Source organism: Equus quagga, chromosome 11, assembly GCF_021613505.1.
Source record: "Equus quagga isolate Etosha38 chromosome 11, UCLA_HA_Equagga_1.0, whole genome shotgun sequence".
NCBI classification, from domain to species: domain Eukaryota; kingdom Metazoa; phylum Chordata; class Mammalia; order Perissodactyla; family Equidae; genus Equus; species Equus quagga.
Window position 1 is genome coordinate 114,457,815 of NC_060277.1, and position 19,171 is coordinate 114,476,985.

A 19,171-nucleotide genomic window follows, 5' to 3' on the forward strand; every position below is an offset into this window, starting at 1 on the left:
CTCCTGCACTTGGGAACCGAGGCCGTCCAGAGGGGCTCTCTGTTCTGGCTGTGTTGAGAGGACACTGGACTGCTCCAATGGGAAACATCAGCCGATCATCTCAATGTTCATTTGCGTAACATGGGACAGCCGGGGGCTCTTTGTCCCACTGGCAAGCCGACCCCCAGCCCCAGCCCCAGTTGGCTTGAGTTCCTCCTTTGGGAAGTACAGGGTCCTAAGTCGGGTTTCAGGATCTGCAGCAAGAAGGAAAAGTCAGATTTCACAGCTGAAGACAGCATTTTCAAATCTGGCTTTAAATAAACGTGGAATAAAAAAAAAAAAGAGAGCGCGCGGAGCCTCCAGCAGCTGAAATTAGAAGCAGCCACCCTGGGCAGGGAAGCCATCTGCGTTCGCAGCAGCGGGAGCGTCTGCAGCCTCACTCGCAGCACTAAGAAGCTGGCGAGGGCAGGTAGGCCCGGCCATCTCCCGGTGGGAGGGACCCGCGAGAACACAGCCAGGGCTTGTTCTCCACCCTGTCCTCTGAGCTCGGGTTCCAAAGAACAGATTTTCTGCTCTCCACTCCAAAAATACCTTTCAGATCATTTTCAAGGCAGCTTAAGTCACTTAAGAGGCAGGGTGCTAAGAAGACAAAGACGGCATTTCAGGGGTAAACGAGGAAGAGTGACGGCGTTGAGTGTGAAGCCAGTTCTCTTTCCTCATCTTTCCTGGGAAGCTGAGTGACCACTGAGTCTTGGGGGCGGGCCCGCCGGCACACAGCACTGGCAGTTCCCCTCCGCCCTCGGGGCCAGTGCTGATCTCTCAGCCTCGGCCTCGTCACCTAAAAGACGGTCTTGTCAGGACAGAGGCAGCTTGCACGACTGCCGGCTCTTGGCTTCCTTCACTTCCAGACTTCATGCTCACCAGCTCACTGAAGAATCCTGTCACAGGCTGGGTTTGTGTGTAAGATGGCGAGGGTGCCCGAGGTGCAGTGGGTGACTGGGTTGATTTCCCCTGCTGCCTGGGTTCTTCGCCTGCCTTCAGAGGCCCCCTTCCCACCCCATCCCAAACTTGGCCTTGGCCCCTCAACTTGGGCCGCAGACCCGCCCTGCCCAGCTCTGTGCGTGAGGCGGCGCTGGCATTCTCCCTCCGACCTGGCCCTCACGGCCTCACCCCGGCCCATGCAGGAGGCCCAGGTAGAGGGGGCTCGGCCGGAGGCCTCGTCACCTGCCCGAGTTATTTAAATCTGCCTTGTCAGTTAGTGTATTCTAATAAGCAAGTGGGTGACGGAGCTGGCAGACGCAGGGTGACGCTGAAATGTAATGAGAGGGGGAGGAACGCCCGAGAGAAACTCTGAGACGCTCGCGCCCCTGCGCTCACCCCCACGCTGCCTCCCACGGGCACCTGGAGTCACGCCGAAGCCGGGGCCCAGATTATGTAAGGGGGCCGGTTGCTGCGGAACCTCTCCCCGCCCAGCGCCCAGCCTGGGCCCTGACCTCTCGTGCCCTCCACCCTCCGAGGAAGCCCCCTCAGTCCCCTCCCAGCCTGACCACGAGCAAGCAGGGAACTTTCTAGGCTGCCTTGCTGAGAGGATTGAAGCTAGACCACAGCAACAAATAGCCAGGAAGGGCTGAGGGAGGCCATGCCCATGCCATGCCTGCGCCCGTGCTCCCCTACGTGCCTCTGTGGGGGACAGCCTCAGAGAGCTCCCATGGCCTTCCAGATCAGAGCCCTGCTTCCCCGGCGGTGGGTAGCCTGGCTCCGCTCAGCCCTTTTTGCAGGCAGGCTCCATCACTCCCTCAGGCCAGCAGTGAAGGTAACAGCACAGATCCCTGCAAGCACGGGCTGGAATCTGTCCTGACCGTGGCTGAGCCTTTGGTTATAGAGAAGACAGCCTCTGAACGGTGCTCAGATCAAGGGGGAGCAGGGTTTGGGGGAAATGGCAAATCTAAGTAAAAGTCTGGGGGGGAAGGAGGGTGAGAAGCCACATCTGGGGTGGCAGGCAAGCGGGGCATCTGCCGGCCCACACCCCTCACCCCCTTTGCTCCTTCGGCTCTAGGCTCCCTCACGGGCAGCGGGCCACGGCTGCAGGCTGGGGCCCCACGCGCCAGCCTCCTGCATGGAAGCCACGCGGCAGCCCAGGGTGCTCTTCATGGGAACGGGGCCATTGTTCCACCGCTGACCCCACAGGGACCAGGTTCTGAGGAGCAGGCACTCGCCTCAGACCTGCAGGGCGAAAAGAGGCTTGTGCCAAGGTTGCTAGTGCCCCGCTTTTAAGAAACTTCTACCTTTAGGACAGTTTCAGATTTATATAATTATGGCAAAGATACCCCACACCCAGTTTCCTCTGCTGTTAACGTCTTACGTTAGTGTGGTGCCTTTGTTACAAGTGACGAACCAACGCTGATACATCATTATTAAAGAAAGTCCACACTTTGTTCCATTTCCTTAGTTTTTACCTAGTGTCTCTTTACTCCTCCAGGACCCCATCCAGGACCCCACCTCACATCTAGTCGTCCCCTCTCCTCAGGCTCCTCTTGATTGGGATGGTCTCACACTTTCCTGGTCCCAATGACCGCGACAGCTTTGAGGGGCGCTGCTCAGGGACTTTGCAGACTGTCCCTCTGCTGGGATCTGTCTGATGCTTTCTCACGATGGGCGCGGGCTTGTGGGTTTGGAGGAGGAAGAGCGCAGCGGTGAATGTCCTTCTCATCATGTCAAGGCTACATATGGTCACCGTGACTCACACTGTTGATGTGACCTGGCTCACCTGGCTGAGGTGTGCTTGTCAGTGTCCCACGTAAAGCCACTCTTTCTCCCCTTCCATCCTGTGCTCTCCGGAAGGAAGCCGCACTGAAGGGCCCCACTTTGTAAAGGGCAGCATCTCACGTGCCTTTCTACGTAGCATCTGAGTGTGTCCTAGAAATGTCCCATCTGGTCGCTAATGACAATGATCTCTTAAACATACTGAGGGCTTGCCACACACCAGGTGCAGTTCTTGGAGCTTTTCCTGCCCTGTTTACGCCTGACCCCTCCTCCGACACGCCGCAGCAGGTACCATGCCGCCTCCACTCACCGGGGGCTCGGAGGTGAAACCTGCCCCAGGCCTTTGGTGGCCGCTGTCCCAGTGCCTGGCTCCTCCTTCACATGGCGCTACTCCCTCCACAGCACACCCAGCCCTCACCCAAGGCAGGAACTGGGGCTCTGCCCTCGACACTGGACAGGCCACAGTGCTGAGGCCGCAGAGGTGGCCTCCCTGCTGGCAGGAGGCAGGACTCCCTGAGCCCGCGAGCCTCCTCGCCTTCGTGCCGATAATGCTGACGATCGTGAAGAATGTGGGCCTGGCCAGGAACCAGGAAACAGCACTCTGGACACAATGTGGACAGTTCTGCCCCGTGACCCCAGCCCAGGCCAGTTGCCCAGAGCACCCGGCGTGGAGGGAGGAAGCAGCAAAGGCTGGGAGGGTGGGGAGGAGGAGGCCCGCTCACTCCGGATGCGCCTCCCGTCTCTCCTGCTCTGGAACTTTCTGGTTACAGATTTACAAGTGCTTTAATCCAGGAAGGAGAAAGGGAAGAGGAGTTCTGATTGGGTGGGTCCTCCTCTTGGAGAGACAGGGAGGCTGCCAGGAGGAGAGGGGAGGGGAGGGGAGGGAGACAGCTCCCTCGACAGGCTCGAAATTTCCCTGTGATCTGAGACAAATCACTACCCCTTAGGCCAAGCTCCCCCGAAACGGGGTTAGGCTGGTCAGAAAGAGAGATGGAAGTGAAAACCCTTCAAAGTTTTGCTGGGCGGTCACCTCAGAAAGGGCTCCTTCTGTTTAGCAAAAATTCACAAATCCTTGTGCCTGCCTTGCCAGGAGAACAGCTTGCTTGAAAAGCAAAGGCTGTCATCCTGTAATTAAATCTGAGACCCCCCCCTCCCTACGTGACGTTAAGATGAAGCCACTTACATAACGTGACTAAAAATAAGCTGATGAAGAGATGTTCTTTCATTCTCACTGCTTCCACTCCTTTTCTCCCGGGCTGCCCCAAGCCGGGGCCAGCTGGCCCAGGGTCACTGTCACAGCTCAGTGTGGTCAGTCTTACTTCCAACCCCGGCTTAGAACCCTGCATGCTCAAGGGCCAGTCGCGGGGGACCTGCTGGTTCCCAGCAAGGGTGCTGAAGATCACCATGGCTACACGCCTTCCTGGTCGCAGGGACCTTGATGGGAGGGGCAATCAGAAGTGACAGGGAGGGGGCCGGCCCCGTAGTTAAGTTTGCGCGCTCTGCTTTGGTGGCCCAGGGTTTCGCCGGTTCGAATCCTGGGCGTGGACATGGCACCGCTCATCAGGCCATGCTGAGGCGGCATCCCACATGCCACAACGAGAAGGACCCACAACTAAAAATGTACAACTATGTACTGGGGGGCTTTGGGGAGAAAAAGGAAAAGGAAAATTCTTAAAAAAAAAAAAAAAGAAAGAAGTGACAGGGAGAGTCGCTTCCTCAGTAAGCCCTGAGGAGCTGCCCGGCTATAGAAACCTGCTCCCCACCCGCCCCAAGCGCAGGAAGAACACCTGGGCCTGGGGCATGGACACTGGGCCTGGGGGTGCTGGTGGCTAACCATCTTGGCCAGTGCTGGCCCTCCTGCTAGTCCTTTGCAGAGAAGGCGGGAAGAGCAAAGCTTCTCCACTGTGACAATGGCTTCCTCTTGCTGGTCTTGGAGAGGGGTGGGCCAGACCTCAAGTGTGGGCAATGACTTCCCAGCTGCACTGACTGCCAACCTCCAGGCGAGTCGCTGGATCCCACGGCCTCCCGACTCACTCTCAGAGTCGAGAGCAGAAGGAACAAGGTGGGGGTCATGAAGGGCACTGGACACCTCTGAAATAACGAGGGGGCAGGACACACGTGCCCTCTGGCCCTGGGGAGCTGGCACTGACCTCTCCTCACCCAGCCCACTGCCAGCCCTGTCCACTGCTTGGGCCCTAGGTTCTTACCCTTGGTACCCACAGCCACCCCAGATGATGCCATTTGAAGAGCCTTCCATGTCAGTAAGAAAGGCCTCAGAGGACACAGGTGGTGTCCTGGCCTGGGGCTCAGACCTCCTCCTCATGGCTGAAGGGGTCTGCATGCCCGGGCTGGAGACCTCTCACAAGGCTGGCGGCTCGGGGAAGTGCCAGCAGGGTGCTGACTTTCTTGTCTCAGTTCTCCATGCCTCAGTACGACTACCTCACCCACGTCCCACTCTGCGCCTGCCGTCAGCCCCAGTGCGTTTTCTTGGTCCTTCAGGGCACAATGCTCATTCATTTCATTTGCGGCAGATGCTCTGTGCATGTTTTTCTGACTGATGGCTTCCCTCCCAGCTGTTCACCTCCTGCCCAGCTGCCAGGTGGAAGGAGCGGACCTAGGACGAGGCTGCTGAGCCATTAGCCCACCTGGAAGGGAGACTAGCTTGAGTGGGTCCCCCACCTCGGCCGCTACCAAATGTGCATGTTCGTTGGGCAACAGGAAGGCGGTCAACGAGCAGGACTTTCTAGAAGGTGGAGTAGGGTTCGGGATCATGGATGCTTCTCTGGAGAGGTACCTCTCCTCTCTCTCCTGTTTCATGGCTGATGGGAGCAGATGGCCCAGAAGAACTCTCCGCAGGCTGCTGGCCCTTCCCGAGCCGTGAGACCGGGTTGTGCCTGCCGGTCTCCACCTGTCCTTCTTCTGATCCCAGCCACTCCAAATCCCTTTGGAAGAGCCATGGCTCTTCCCCTTCACCAGCCAGCTCCAAGTTGGCCTGTGACCTGGCTCGGTCAATAGATGTCACCAGTTGGAGGAAAGGGAAAGATGGGGAGGAAGTCCGTCCTGACTTCAGTCATGCCAGCCAATAAATGCCCTCATTGTTAGAGCCAGTTTGAGCTGGTCGTCTGTCACAACCAAAAGAATCCTAGAGACTACATACACAGGGATCTACCTTAAAACACTGCAAGCAACAAAGAAAAAGGAAGAAACCAGGCACGGTAGCCAGAAGAAAATTAAACCAAAGAAGATCTGTCTGTGGAGGAAGGCTCAAGGTTAGGGAGGAAGGCAAAGCCTTCCTGAATATCGCTTTCCTTCCCTTCGCATCCACGTGATGAGCAGCGAGGCCCATTCCAGTCACAGAGTCTGCAAGCTTGAGACCTGTCTTAGTCCCCTGCTGTCTGTTGGGGGGCCTGCCAGTCTCTGTGGGTCTATGTCTCCCTGGGCACCTGCGCTTAAAGAGATCAATGAATGACTGTCCAGGAATGGGATGCTAACACAGAATGTTGGGTTTAATCAAAGAGAAACACTCAGATCTGGTGTTTCACAATGTAAAGCAAATAATTCCTCTATGTTAGTCTAATTTATGCAAATATTTCTCCAAGGGAATTGTGCTGGGAACCCTGTGTGCCAGCTTGCTCAGCTTCCTCAGCAGAACCTTCCAGGAAGCACCTCTTGATCCCATCTACAAGGTTCCCCTCCCTAGCTTTTTCCACTCCACAGGGTCCTCTCCTCCCCAAGGAAACTTCACCCTCCCACGAGGATCTTCCAGCAGCACGAGGGTCCTCTCCTTCCTAGAGGGTTTCCCCTCAATCCTCCTCACAGGATCCTCTCTCCGCCCTTCTCCAGAATCTTCCTGTCAAGTTCGCCCGCCCCCCCGGCCGCCCGCCAGAGTCTTCTTCCGCACCCTCCTCCTCCCAGAGTCCTCCCCTCTCCAGGATCCAACCCTCTCCAGTGTCCTCTTCCAAGTCTTCCCCCCAGGACCCTCCCCCCCTTGCCCTCCCGCCTTCATCTGTCTCTGGGATCCCCACTCGCCTGGGGCCCTCCCTCTCCGGTTCCCCGGTCCACCGTCCTCCCTCCCCAGAAGGGCCGGCCCGGGGGTCGGCGCCTGCCCCGCGGACTTACCTCCGAAGGTGCCGGGTCGGGGCAGACCCCGGGCAGCGCGCCAGCCTCTCCCATCCTTCACCATGCCCGCACGGCCTGCGCCCAGGGAGGCCCCTGTCCCGCTTGAGCCCGCGACCCTGGCCCCTTCTGGGGAGCAGCGCCCAGGGCCCGACCGCCCAGACTCGCCACTTTGCGGAGCACCGCCCGCACGCGCCTCGGCCGCGCCCCCCGCCCCCCAGCTTCTGCTCCCATCTTCCCGAGCCACCCGCCTCCGCCTCCCCGCCCCCAGCCCGGCTGTCGCCGGAGCCCCCCCAGGCTGTTCCCAGGGCCCCAGCGCGCGCCGCGCCTCCGCCTCCTCCCCCGCGATCGACAGTGCTGCTGGCCAATCGCTGCCTGGCAGCGGCCCGCAAATCCCACCCCATGCCCCCGCCTCCTTCTCCAGCTCCAGAACCTGCCAATGGGAAGGGCGGCGCGGGGGCGGGGCCTGCAGGTTGCCTAGCAGCGGCGGGCTGGGCGGGGGCGGACGGCCGGGGGTGGTGATCCGAGCGCGGCGGGGGCGGGAGCACGGGGGGGCGGGGCCCGTGGGGGGCGGGGCCTGGGCCGCTATAAATGCGGCGGCCGCCCGGGTTCCGCGCTTTTGGTCCGGTTCCGTTCGCTGCTGGTCTTGCCTTGTTCTCCCGCCGCCGCCGCCGCCTGCGCCCCCGCTCTGGTCCGTGGTGCCGCCGGACCAGCACCATGTCTCTCTCGCGCTCAGAGGAAATGCACCGTCTCACGGAAAATGTCTACAAGGTGAGCCCCCCGCCGCCGCGCGCTGGGGCCCGACCCGGCCGGCCGCGGGACCCTCGGGGGTCTCCTCGGCGGGGCCGGTCACCGGTGGCGGGCGCGGGTGCCCCCGCCCCGACGGCCCCAGGCTGCCCCCGCGCGCCCCTCCGCGCGCCGCTCCGGAGTCCTCGGACCCGAGTGGAGCAGGGGCACGGGCGCGGGGCTGCTGCGTCCGGGGGCTGCCGGGGTCCGAGGCCGCCGCTGCCCGTCGTCCTGCGCCCCGGTCGGCGTGGCGGCTCAGTGGTGGCCCCTCTAGCCGTGGTTACACAAGCCTTGGGCACTTTTTTCTCAACAGGCGTCCCTTTCACAACTCCTTCGCGGGAATTGGTGGACTTGGCCTAGGTAGGAGGTCGCGCGCGGGCAGGTTGGATGGGTGGACAGATAATCCATCGTCTTATGTAACCGCGGAGAGAGAAGACTAATCGTGTAGGAGGCTGGCGCGCCTGCCTCTGCTTCTCATGTGTGTTGAGAGTCGGATTCGCATCGTTCTCTGTAGAATGTCAGTGTCACATCTGAGGACCGCGGGCTCCAGGGAAGCCCCTTGGCAGCCCCCTCCCCGGTCATTTCTGTGCCTTGTTTGCACGTTAACGGGCTTTTCGGTTTCTACTTCATCAGCATCCATTTTCTCAGTTTGGATCCCCCCCCCCCCCCCCCCAACGAAACAGAGCCAGGCTCCCGGTGGCTCAAGGCCCGCTGCGGTTCCAGGCGGGCATTTTCTCACGAGGGAGATTCGTGCTCTGGGCGGCCCGCGGCGGGCCTGTTACAAAGCTGTGCTTTATTTCGAAACTGTATCTGAAGGTGAAGTAGGCTGGGAGATTTGGGTAGTTGGTGTTTACATGGCAGTTGCTGGTTCATGGCCGCTAAATGGGATTGCCAGGCGCTGGCAGAGCAACAGTTTCTAATTGTACTAAACAGCTGTGGTTGTGCCTCCCTAGCCAGTGGCCTGTGAAACCCTCTTAACTCGCTCAGGCTCTGGAAAGCCAGAGGGAGGCTCCGGGAGTGGCCCCTTTGCTTTCAGCTGGAGTCAGGGGCCGGAGTGTACTCTAAGAGCTTTAATAAAGGTTTTAAAGTTGCGGCTATGTCATCTGGAGGAATCCCGAAGCCGGGTCAGCATTGACTAAGTCAGTTCTGAAGCCATGTTAGAGCTGCCGGTAAACAGCAGTCGGAGACTGAAGAGGAATCAGCGCGTAAAAGGAACAGCCGTTGGGGTTTTCTTGTTTGGTGTCAGATGGAATCTGTGGCATACGTTTGTAGTCGTGTTGCTCTGCACATGCTCTCAGGGGAGGGAGCTTTATTAAATTATTAGTCATTAGTTCCATTAGATTTGCTCAGTACTGCAGGGAGTGGGAGAGAAGTGCCCGTCACAGTGGTTTTTTTTCCCTGTTTTTCCTGCTTCTGCACCAAAACCATTAAACAGGAACTTCCATGGCAAGAATTCCAAGGGGTACAGGGTGTGGCTTTGTTCTGGGGAATCCCGCGGTCCTTCTTAATAAAACTCCTGTAACCTGGGCGGTCAGGCGCGGGGTTCCCCCTCCGCAGCTTCTCCTAGATGGAGTTGCAATCTGGACGTCTGAAGTGAGATCTGTCGGCAGGATGGTGACAGGAGACGCAGGATCTGAGTGTTTGGGGACTTTTAGCCCATTTGGAAGCAGCCTGGAGGGTTGGGGGCACACATTCAACAGGGGAGTCTGTGGTCGCCGGTCCCATCCGTGGCTCATGAGCTCCGGTGGAAGGTATGGCAGTGAGACCTAGCGTCTGCGGGGCTGACACAGCGGGCTTTGGAGTCTGCGGGCTGTGGCCCCTGCACAGGCTCCCGGCCTCTCGGGGCGGCCTGCACTGCACCGTGGCAGGTTGGGTTTGGAGGCGGTGCTCTTCCTGCCGCCCTGCGGGCTGACTGCCGAGCCTTCGAGTGCTGGCGTGGTTACCTTTTTGTCTGGTCACTGGGGAGCCCGAGTTCCACGGCAGAGCCAGCACAGATCCAGCATCTTTGGCACACTGGCCAGGCAGAAACCAGTGCACACCAAGGCACAGTCAGGACACCATGAGAGCCGCCCATGTGTGGACCGCGGCCGGTCCGGCTGGTCCTCCATCTTGCTTGGGGCCGGCACTGCCTCTGTGCCTGGGGGGGCAACTTGTGCAAGAGTGGCCGGGATGTGGCTCTGCTCGGTGTCACCCTGCGCTGCAGCTCAGCCGTTTGCTTTGGCTCCTGTGTTGCCTCAGCTGCAGTTCTGAGTGGTGTTTGTCTTGGCAAAGAAGAGACGGCAGGGACGCTTGTCCTTGGCCTCGTTGATTAAAAATGTGAGAATAAAACGTACAGTTTTGATTTTCTTCCTGGAAGAATCCATAATGCAGAGTTTGACTTCTTTTCTCATGGCCCAGTTCCCATGGGAGCCATGTCCTCGGGGAAATTTCATGGAAGATGAAGGGACGAGGAGTAGAATGGCTCCCTGATGTCCCCTGAGAACTCATCCTCTGACCCTAGGCAGACAGATGGGGACGGCAGCTCTCTGGGGGCTTCTGGAGGACCAGCACTGAGCTGGGCCCTTCACGGGCTGGGGCTGCGTGCAGCAGAGCTTGGAGCCCAGGACCCGGCCCTCGGGGCAGCCCTGGGTAATTGCCCCAGGGTGAGGGGCAGAGTGCAGGGGGTAGATAGGCGTCTATGCTCAGGATTAAGGCCAAACCGCAGCCCTTGTGGGAGAGACCGCCAAGTGTCCCCCATGCTGACAAGTGTTCCCTGTGCTGACCGCAGACCTCGTGGGAGGGACCGCTGAGCGTCCCCCATGGTGGGGAGAAGCTTCTTTAGGAACTGATCTCAACTCCAAGTGGTTGCAGGGAGTGACTGTCAAGTTGATGTTCTTCTGGTGGTCCCATATCCCAAGAGAAGCTCTGGCTCCCGGCAACCTGATGACCTTTGAGAGTGGCAGACCCCAGCAGCTTCTCTTGGAATAGTACCATTGCCTGTCCTGGGGGTGCAGGGAGGTGGAAACAGCCGACAGCGTGAGGAGGAGGAAGTCCCTAGGAAAGGCTTGGGCGTGGCTCTTCGTGGTGTCGTGATCCTCGGGCCTTGGTCAGTACAGCGGGCTGGTCACTGGCGGCTGTCTGGTGGTCCTCACCCTGCAGCCTTTGTGGGGAAGCTGACCGGGCCGTGCTGCAGCAGTCCTCCAAGGCATGGCGCAGCAGGTTCCCGCAGCTGGGCATCAGGTTCGCCACCTCTGGTGCTGTGGGTGAGGGCTCGGACAAGGTGGTGGGTGTCGGATGCTGGTAGGAGGGGGCCCGTCTGGACAGGTGAGGGCCCACTGCTGGCCTTCCTGATTGAGGCCTAGCTGCCCGGGCCTTGCCCACTACCCTCTGCCACATCCCACCCCCTCTTCCAGGTGGGTGTCTGGGGGAGCGCTGGTAAGCATGGGGCCTCCAAGCCCTATGCTGCTGACCTCGGACCCCTTGCACACTCACCCACGGCTGGGCAGTCACACCAAACTGTTGGCCGCTGGCGGAGGCCTGGCGTTTGGAGTGAACAGGACTCAGCAGGCCCCCAGTTGGAGATGGTGAAGTGGAATCTGTGATAGGCACTTCCTTGGCAACAGAAATGTCTGCTAGGGGGAGCAGACCCAGTGCCTGCTCTGCTAAGGAGGTAAGGAGTCACAGCGCTGTGCGTGCATGTGTGTGCATGTGTGTACATGTGTGCGTGTGCATGTGAACATGTGAGCATGAGCATTGTGCATGTGTGTGCTGTGTGCGATGTGTGTTTGTATGAACATGTGAGCATGTGTGCATGTGTGCGTGAACACAGGTGTGTGTGAGAGTGTAAACAGGAATAGTGTGTATGTGTGTGCATGTGCTGTTTGCTTTGGTCTGCTTTAGAGGTACTTTCAGGGGCGCCCCACTGGGGTAGCGTCTTCCAATCAGATGGGGGGGCCTGCTGTCACCCCCTGGACTATGCACTTCCCTTCCCTGAGCATGCCCCTCCATGCCTGCCCTCGCCCACGCCAGCATCTTAGCAGGAGTGCCTCTCCTCTCCTCTCTCTGCAGTAGTCAGGGCGGTGAAGAGCCTTTTCTCTGTCGTGATGATCTCTGAGCTAACTGGCTTTAGCAGCTCCTTGTCCCAAGGTCACGTCCCACAGATCATCAGCCACCGCACAGGACTTTTGCCGTTGGCTCACATGGTGGCACAACCAGTGTTTGCTGGTAAAAGTGATGGGGGAGGCTCGGGGGCACTTCGGCCCAGGGTGTGGCAGTTCTGCAGCATTCCAAGCTGGGTGGGGAGCATCTTACCTGCACTGCTGTCCCGATGGGTCTTGACCCGAGCATCTGTCCCTTGTTCAGAGGGTTGGCTTGGCTGGTGGCACTGACCTGGAGGCTCCAGGTCAGAATGGCAGCTGGTGCTGCTCCGGGGTGTGGGGCACGGCCAGCAGGGAGAGGCACAGGCAGGTGCTGCCCGGGCTGCCTTCTTGTTGACACCCAGTTTTAGACGAAGCTTCCTAAGGGCCAGCCTGGTTCCTTGGGCACAGGCAGTACTGGTTGGGCTGCCCAGGACAGGCAGCCTTTCTGGAGAGGACTGGCCGCTGAATGGGAGGGCCCCATCTTTTCCTCTTCAGCGTGGGGAGGAAGGCCCCAGGAAGTCTGGGGCCCAGCTGGCACTCCCCAAGTTTTCGATCTGGGTCCTGCTCAGGGAAGCCCCACAATGTCACTGTAGGATCAGACGGTGCCAGGCAGGGCTAACCTCGCCACCCATCTCCACTCGGCCTTGTGTGGCTGCCCTGCACAGGCATTCCCTGTGCTGTCACCCTTGAGTGGGCACACGTGGCAGTGGATCTGGTGTGGGGATGCCGTGTGCTGCTGGCCAGGCTGGTTCCTGTCCTTTTTCCTTGGCTCCTGGGTGCACCAAGCTAGGGCCCACCTCGCATTGCCTTCCTGGCCATCCTGCCCAGGCCTCAGGATGGGGAGGTACAGACCTGTGTCCCCAGGACACACTGCACTTGGGCCTCCCTCTTGCAGTGCTGTGCTACCATCTGCTGCCTACGGCCGTAGTAATTACAGACGGGCGTGGACCGAGCTGGCATCTTCCTCCAGTGTCCTCCCGCCTCCCAGCTCTGATTCATGCCTGGCCCTGATTGTGCTGCACAGCCGTGGATGTCCCAAGGGGCCCCAGTCAGAGGGGGCAGGGCAGGTTGGGGGGGTGCGCCGGTGTCCCATACCTGGCAGCCAGCAGCTCCATCTTGGGAGAGGTTGGTATTCAGGCTTTTTGAAGAAAATTTTTCCATCCCCCCAAGTGACGTGCTCCCAAGTAAACCCGGCCTTCCCCTGGGACCCAGGAGTGCTGACTCAGGACCCATGTGGCTGCCTGACTGTGGGGACCTCCCAGGCCCTAGAACTATGGCAGGCCTGTGAGCGTCAGTGTTTGGGAATGAATGAAGCCCATTTCTGGGTTCTGGAGTGCCTGCACTTGCATCGCCATCACTGCCTCTGTTGGGGTCTGCTCTCTTTAGCTGTTTGCCCCAGGAGCAGCCACCCAAGACCCCCGTGGGTTCTGGAGATGGTGGCAGGATTGTGTTCCTAAGCAGATGGAGTCTCTCTTTCTCAGGGCCTGCAGGCAGGCTCGGGTGTTAGCCAGGAAGCAGTTGGTCCTGGGGGCCTTGGTGTTGGTCCCCACCGAGGGGACCAGAAAGCTCAAGGGGACAGTCAGGCCTGTGAAGGGAGTGGTGGGCGTGTGAAGGTGGGGCCTGATGCGACACTGAGTCCTGTCTCTAAGAGGTGACCTTGGAAACCTTGGGGGCAGGCAGGGGTCTGTACCTGTGTTGTTGGCATGACTGCGCTCCACCTGTCAATGGGCCCTTGGGGCCTCGGTGAACCCCTTCTCCTGACTTAGACTGCGGGAACCTCTGCCTGTCCCGGAAAACCTGTCTGGTTCTCAGGCTCCTGATGGAGGTCAGAGGAATCTCCTTGCGCCTTTTCCGCCCCTGGCTGTGGCTGTGCAGAGTCTTGCTCCTTCCGTGGCGTGCACCGATGATCAGGATGGTCCCGGGTCGCTGCAGGCTCCCCTGTGGCTCCTGTGCCTGCCTGGGCCACCAGTCCTCATGTCACCGGCTGTGAGGCAAGCATCTCGAGGGTTCTGCCGCATGCCCTCTGGGACAGTATGTGGGGGGTGCCTGAACAGGTGCCGTTGGACCCCTGCAGGCTGAACTGTGAGACACCAAGGATGTCATGGACCACTGGGAGGAAAGAAGGCTGCTGATCCAAACACTGCCACCTTGTTTGGGATTTCTGTTTTCTACTTACTGGAGTAGTTCTTTCAGAATCATTTGGAGAGATTTTTGAAAAAATCATACATCAAATATATGTGAAATAAATCGGTAGGGTTTTCCCAAACCACTTTGCATTCAGGGTCTGGCTCTTTTGAGCTTCCTTTCAGCTCCTGGCTCTCAGGGTCGGGTGTCCCATCCCGTCCCCCTGCCCCACAGCGTCTGCGTTGGTCATGGGCATTCCTCACAGCTCTGGGATTTTTCTCCAAGGCCATGTTCTGTTTTTGTTGCTGGCACTTTATTGTTTCTTGATCAAAGATGGATTTCCAAGAACAGCCAGGACTCCTGTTTTCTTCTTTGCTAAGAGGCTTGTGGATGTAGCATCCAGGCTTGCCCCTGCCCAGCCATGCCAGGGACAGTCTCCAGGTGGGCCTGTGCCAGGTGATAACACACAGGTGGCAACTGCTGCTGATCTCGAGACTCAGAGACGGTGAAATGCACTGGGATTTCATAGGTCTTTGTGCTGTGAAAGTCATTGACATCTTGACGTTGGAGTGAGGGGGTGAGGATGGTTGGTGGGGTGGAGCTAGAATTCCACCCAGCAGGGTGTTTGCATCGCCTGGAGCCATGTGTGGTCAGAGTTGACCTGCTAAGGCGGAGTGGCCTTGCTGGTCCCAGCTGGGCTTCTAAACTAGGGCGGTGTGGTGGAAGCAGAAGTGCGCAAACCTGGGGCCCCTCTGAGCCCACGGTGGGGCCGCTCAAGCCGCCTCTGCACTGGATGGCATGCTGGCAGCAGAGGCCTGTGGTCCACACCTCCATGTGTTTCCTCCTGCCCCTTCCCAGAAAAGGCCCGCCCTTTGCAGTCTAGGGACCCAGAGAGCTCAGGCCCTGGCCGGACCTGCCTGGGGAGTTCAGGGTCTTGCTGGCTACAGCCTGGGAGGTGGCCTGGACACACCTCTCAGCCAGGGGCTGTGGTCAAGCCAGTGGCAGGAGTCCTGATTTCAGAATTCTGGCTGAGGCCCCCACCTGGGGAGGGAGGGGGCTGTGAAGTCGGTGCCTGGGTCTGGATGGTCTCACGCTCTTTCGTACTCAGGCTCTCTGCCGGGGAGGCAGACTGTCCTGGCTGGGCCTTGCAGTCTGCTGGTAGCCGTGAATAATCATGAGTAGCCTTGGGTGGCTGCTGGGCTGGCGCTGTGCTGAGAGTGGTGTGCGCCCCACCTCGTTCATCCCTAAACCTGCTTCACAAGGGGGCTTTGGGTGTCCCAGCTGGCAGGGGCGCATGGTGGAGTGAGCCAGTGTGTCCTGTCCCCCGGCCTGGCTGAGCTGGCGTGGGACCAGGGCTTCCAAACCGCTGCTCTGCGTGTCCTCTCAGGAGCCCCGCGGGCTTCGGGCAAGCCTGAATGTTTTTTGGTTTCTGTGGCGCCGCGTTCGCATTAATGATTAAGTGGGATGAGAGAATACTTGCTGGCACATCGAAAGTCTCGGGTAAGTGGTGGCTGTGACTCTCGGCTTCAGAACAGGAGGCTCTGCGGGGAAGAGGAGGGCAGGGTCAGAGAGGGGAGGCCCAGCTCAGGCCTCTGTTTTGCTGTCTGACTTCTGGGTGCAGAGTGGCCTGTGGTCCTGTCAGTGTGACAGCCTCCTGGGCCAGCACATCCCACCTGACATGAGGGCGCTGGGAAGAGGGGTAGTTCCTGAGCATTCCGAGGATGTGTCCCTGCTTGCTCATCCTTGGTTTCTCTTCCAGTGGGGAGCCCAGCCCTGTGAAACTTAGGTCCGAGCATTCACAGGAACAAGGACAGGTCACTGGCCTTGGAATGTTGTAACCGGTCAAGCAGTACCAGACTTGGTTTTGTTGGCAGTGATGACAAGAGAGGTAATGGTGGGGCCTCCACACGGCAGGTGGGATTGGCCCGACGTCTTAGTCAGCCAGGCTCCTGTGCTGAAGCACCGCCCAGGCGGCCCGGACAGCAGACGCTTCTTCCTCACAGGCTGGAAGTCCCAGATGGAGGCGCTGGCAGGGCTGGTTTGTTCCAGGGCCTCTCTCGGTGGTGTGCTGATGGCCGTCACCTCCCTGTGTCTTCACACAGTTGTCCCTCTGTGTGTGTGTCCTAATCTCGTCGTCTTCTTGAAGGACACCAGTCAGATTGGATCTGTGCCCACCCATATGACCTCGTTTTAACTGGATCACCTCTATAAAGACCCTCTCTCCAAATATAGTCACCTTCTGAGGTTTGGGGGTCAGCATTTTGATACATGAATTTTTAGGGGACAAATTCAGCCCCTAACCCCAGTGAGCAGTTGGGCCCCTGCCCCAAGGTGCAGCGTGCTGGTCCCCGGTGTGTGTAGGGGTCGTCCTGGGTGCTGTGTGTCTGAATTGCAGCAATGTTTCCAGGCCGATCGTGTATTTCAGGCCCGCAGTTATGTTCTCTCTGACCTCAATCAAATGGCAATCCTCAGTTTATGACAACATGAAGATTTCCACAGGGACACGCTGTGATTTCATCAGGAAAGCAGTCAGTGGGAGCATGTGCTCCAGCCTGGCGCTGCATACACCCGCCTGGTCCAGGCCAGACGCCCCTGCGATGCTGAGCCGTCAGGGCAAGTGCAGCCGTGGCCTGGACACTGGGAGGAGTCTGCAGTGCCTCACGGGGACATGCCCCACTGGAGTTGGGATGGACAGGACGTGCTTCTCAGCCAGGAAGGAAGTGGCTAGGCTGGTGGGGCCCATGTTTGGACCCTGCTGTGTGAGGTTCCTTGGTCTGATAGGGTTTGTCTGGTTCCTGCAGGGGGTGGCTCTCGCAGTGGGACAGACCCCACCTGGTGCTCACCAGCCCTGCTCCCTCAGCATGAGCCGATTTGGGGCTCCCCTGTCCCCGGGACTTTGTTCAGGAGGGGTCAGGGTTGGGGCACTTGAGGATTGCAGGCCCTGAGAGAGCTGGGAGTGGGGATGTGGGTGTCTAAGACCCAAGGAATCTGTGATGGTCTGTGACCCCTGCAAAGGGAGTGGGGGCCTCGGGGGGGGCCTGGGAGCTTAGGCTGCTCCTTCCTCGTCTGTGTGTGGGCTTGTGCCCATCCCCTGCGGGGAGCGCGGAAAGCCAGGTCTGGGAGAGTGGGCCGGAATTTTGTCTTTTATCCTAGTGTTGCTCAGGCTGTGGCTCAGGCCATCCCCTTTCCCAGGGCCGGCCAGGGTCGATGGGAAGGGGCACCCGACCCTTGGCCCCTCCTGATGGGAGACCACCATACTTCCTGGTGTCACTCTGTGCACTGTGCCAAAGACACGAGCTGTCACTTTTTTATAACATTGGCGGCTTCTGAACCACCGCTTTTGAGCAGGGCGGCTTCTCAGCCTCACACCCCTGGGCCACCCTTGCTGGGGGGCTGGAGTCCCCTGCAGCATGAGGCCCACCTGCAGCCACCCTCCAGGGCTCTCCTCTACTTCCTGAAGGGGCCGGGCTGTGCCCCTGCCTGCCCACCCCTTGCTCGGGGGCAGGGCTCGAGCCCTGTCTGTTCTGGAACAGTCTGTGCCTCAGTTGCCTAATGCTTGGTTCTGTTACAGAGTGCATTTTCACGCACCCTCCTCGGGTTGGCCTCCCCATGCACTCTTGTGGCCCAGGCCCTTGTCCCCACTGGAGGCTGTCGGGCTGAGGCTGTGAGTGCCCATGGGAGGGTCTTGTGGCCCAAAGGGTGATCGTGGTCTGTGGGGGGAGTCTCGTGAAGGGTGTGGGAGGGGACCCTGGTGCTGCTGAAATATAATTGATGTGTGTGGAGCACCTCTCCGTTTGTCCCTGTTCCTTTGGGGACCTTTTCTTTAGCCCCTGCCAGCCTTCACTCTCCCACCCTTACCTCCCAGGCCACTTCAGCCTGGAAGCTTCCAGTATGTCCACGCATTTTCTAAATGAGTGCAAACACTTACCTGCTCTAGCTCTAACCAAGATCCAGCTCAAGATCTGCCTCTTCCAGGAAGCCCTCCCAGCACTCACTGAACTCCTGGAGTTGGTTTTATTCTTTCCGGAAGGGTCCTCAGGATAGATGTCTCAGTTTTTAGAGGGGAGACAGAGCCTTCCACCCACCTCATTCCCAGGCCCAAGTCACACAGGGCTGCCCTGAGAAGCCAGGCTTCCTGGCTCAGGTTAGGTTGTCCCTCCCCGCTGCCCCACACCTGTCCCTCTTGCGTTGTGGGTGGGGCCCTCGGGTCAGGGCCCCAGCCTGTGGGTGCTCCTTATGGGGGTAGCTGCAGCAGGCAGGGCCCCCCTTGGAGGATGGCTGCTTCCTTCCCCTGGCAGTGCCTGGACAGTGGCACCAGTGGACTTGGGCTGTCAGCCCTAAAGTTGGTGCCTCCTGCGTTGAGACAGGGTGGGGACATGAGGGCTGGTGGTCGGGGGCATGACCTCAGGCCTTGGGCCATTGGAGGCTGGAGATGGTGTGCCCTGGGTGAGCAGATGGGGCTTTGGCCCTCCTGGAGGGCGCATGGAGCGGGCTCTGTTCTGACGTGGCTGGAACGTGGCTCCTGAGGGAGCCCAGGGCAGGTGGAGTTGCTGTGTCCTGTCCTGCAGCCTTGACAGCCCATCGGGATGGCACTGAGGCCTGTGTGGAGAGCAGGATCAGCGCAGCTGTGCGGCCAGCCTGCGGTTGAAGCCAGAACTGGCTCCCCCAGGAACCAACAGTCCGGCCCTTAACCTCCCCGAGCCTGTCTTTGTGCATTTGTAAAATGGGGCAGCGGCACTCATGGGCCCGTGGGGTGAGAATTCAGGGTGATGTGGTGTAAAGGCCGCCTCTGCCCTGGCGGCCAGGTGGAGTCTGACGTCTCGCCCTGTTTGTTCTTCCGGGTGTCGAGTGTGTAGGGAAAATGCAGCCTGCTCGGCCACACGCGCACATCCCGACATGGGTAGGCGCACGCACGCAGGCCTCCCCCCGCCCCCCAACGTGGGCACACGCATGCACGTGCCTGTCCTCCCCACCCCACGCGGGCGTACGCATGCGCGTGCACGTCCCGTTCCCCCCCCCCCCCCCCCCCGGGGCCCCCCGCCCGCCCCCCCCCCCCCCCCGCGGGGGGGGGCGGGCGCGCGCCCGCCCCCCCCCCCCCCCCCCCCACCGTGGGCATACGCATGCGCCTGCACGTCCCCCACGCGGGTATACGCACGTACGTGTCCCTACCCGGGCATACGCATGCGCACACGTCACCGTGTCCGCACAGGATGCCGGCGGACAAGCCCCGTGTCCTTCCAGGGCTGCGTGTGAGGGACCCGGGGAAGCAGGGGGATCGTCGCTTC

The 19,171-nt window shown here is 59.8% G+C and overlaps 1 protein-coding gene across 12 annotated transcripts in view; it reads left to right on the forward strand.

The window, feature by feature from the left end:
• Positions 1-7,486: 7,486 nt before the first annotated feature.
• BAIAP2 (BAR/IMD domain containing adaptor protein 2) overlaps positions 7,487-19,171 on the forward strand; it is a 75,834-nt gene continuing 64,149 nt past the window's right edge. For all 12 annotated transcript variants that reach the window (XR_006890830.1, XR_006890833.1, XR_006890832.1 and 9 more), the window contains exon 1: positions 7,487-7,629. Coding sequence is in view for 8 of the 12 variants with exons in the window: in XM_046677532.1 (XP_046533488.1) it covers positions 7,576-7,629 (54 nt within the window). In the remaining 4 variants the exon portion in view is untranslated. The remainder of the gene's footprint in view (positions 7,630-19,171) is intronic.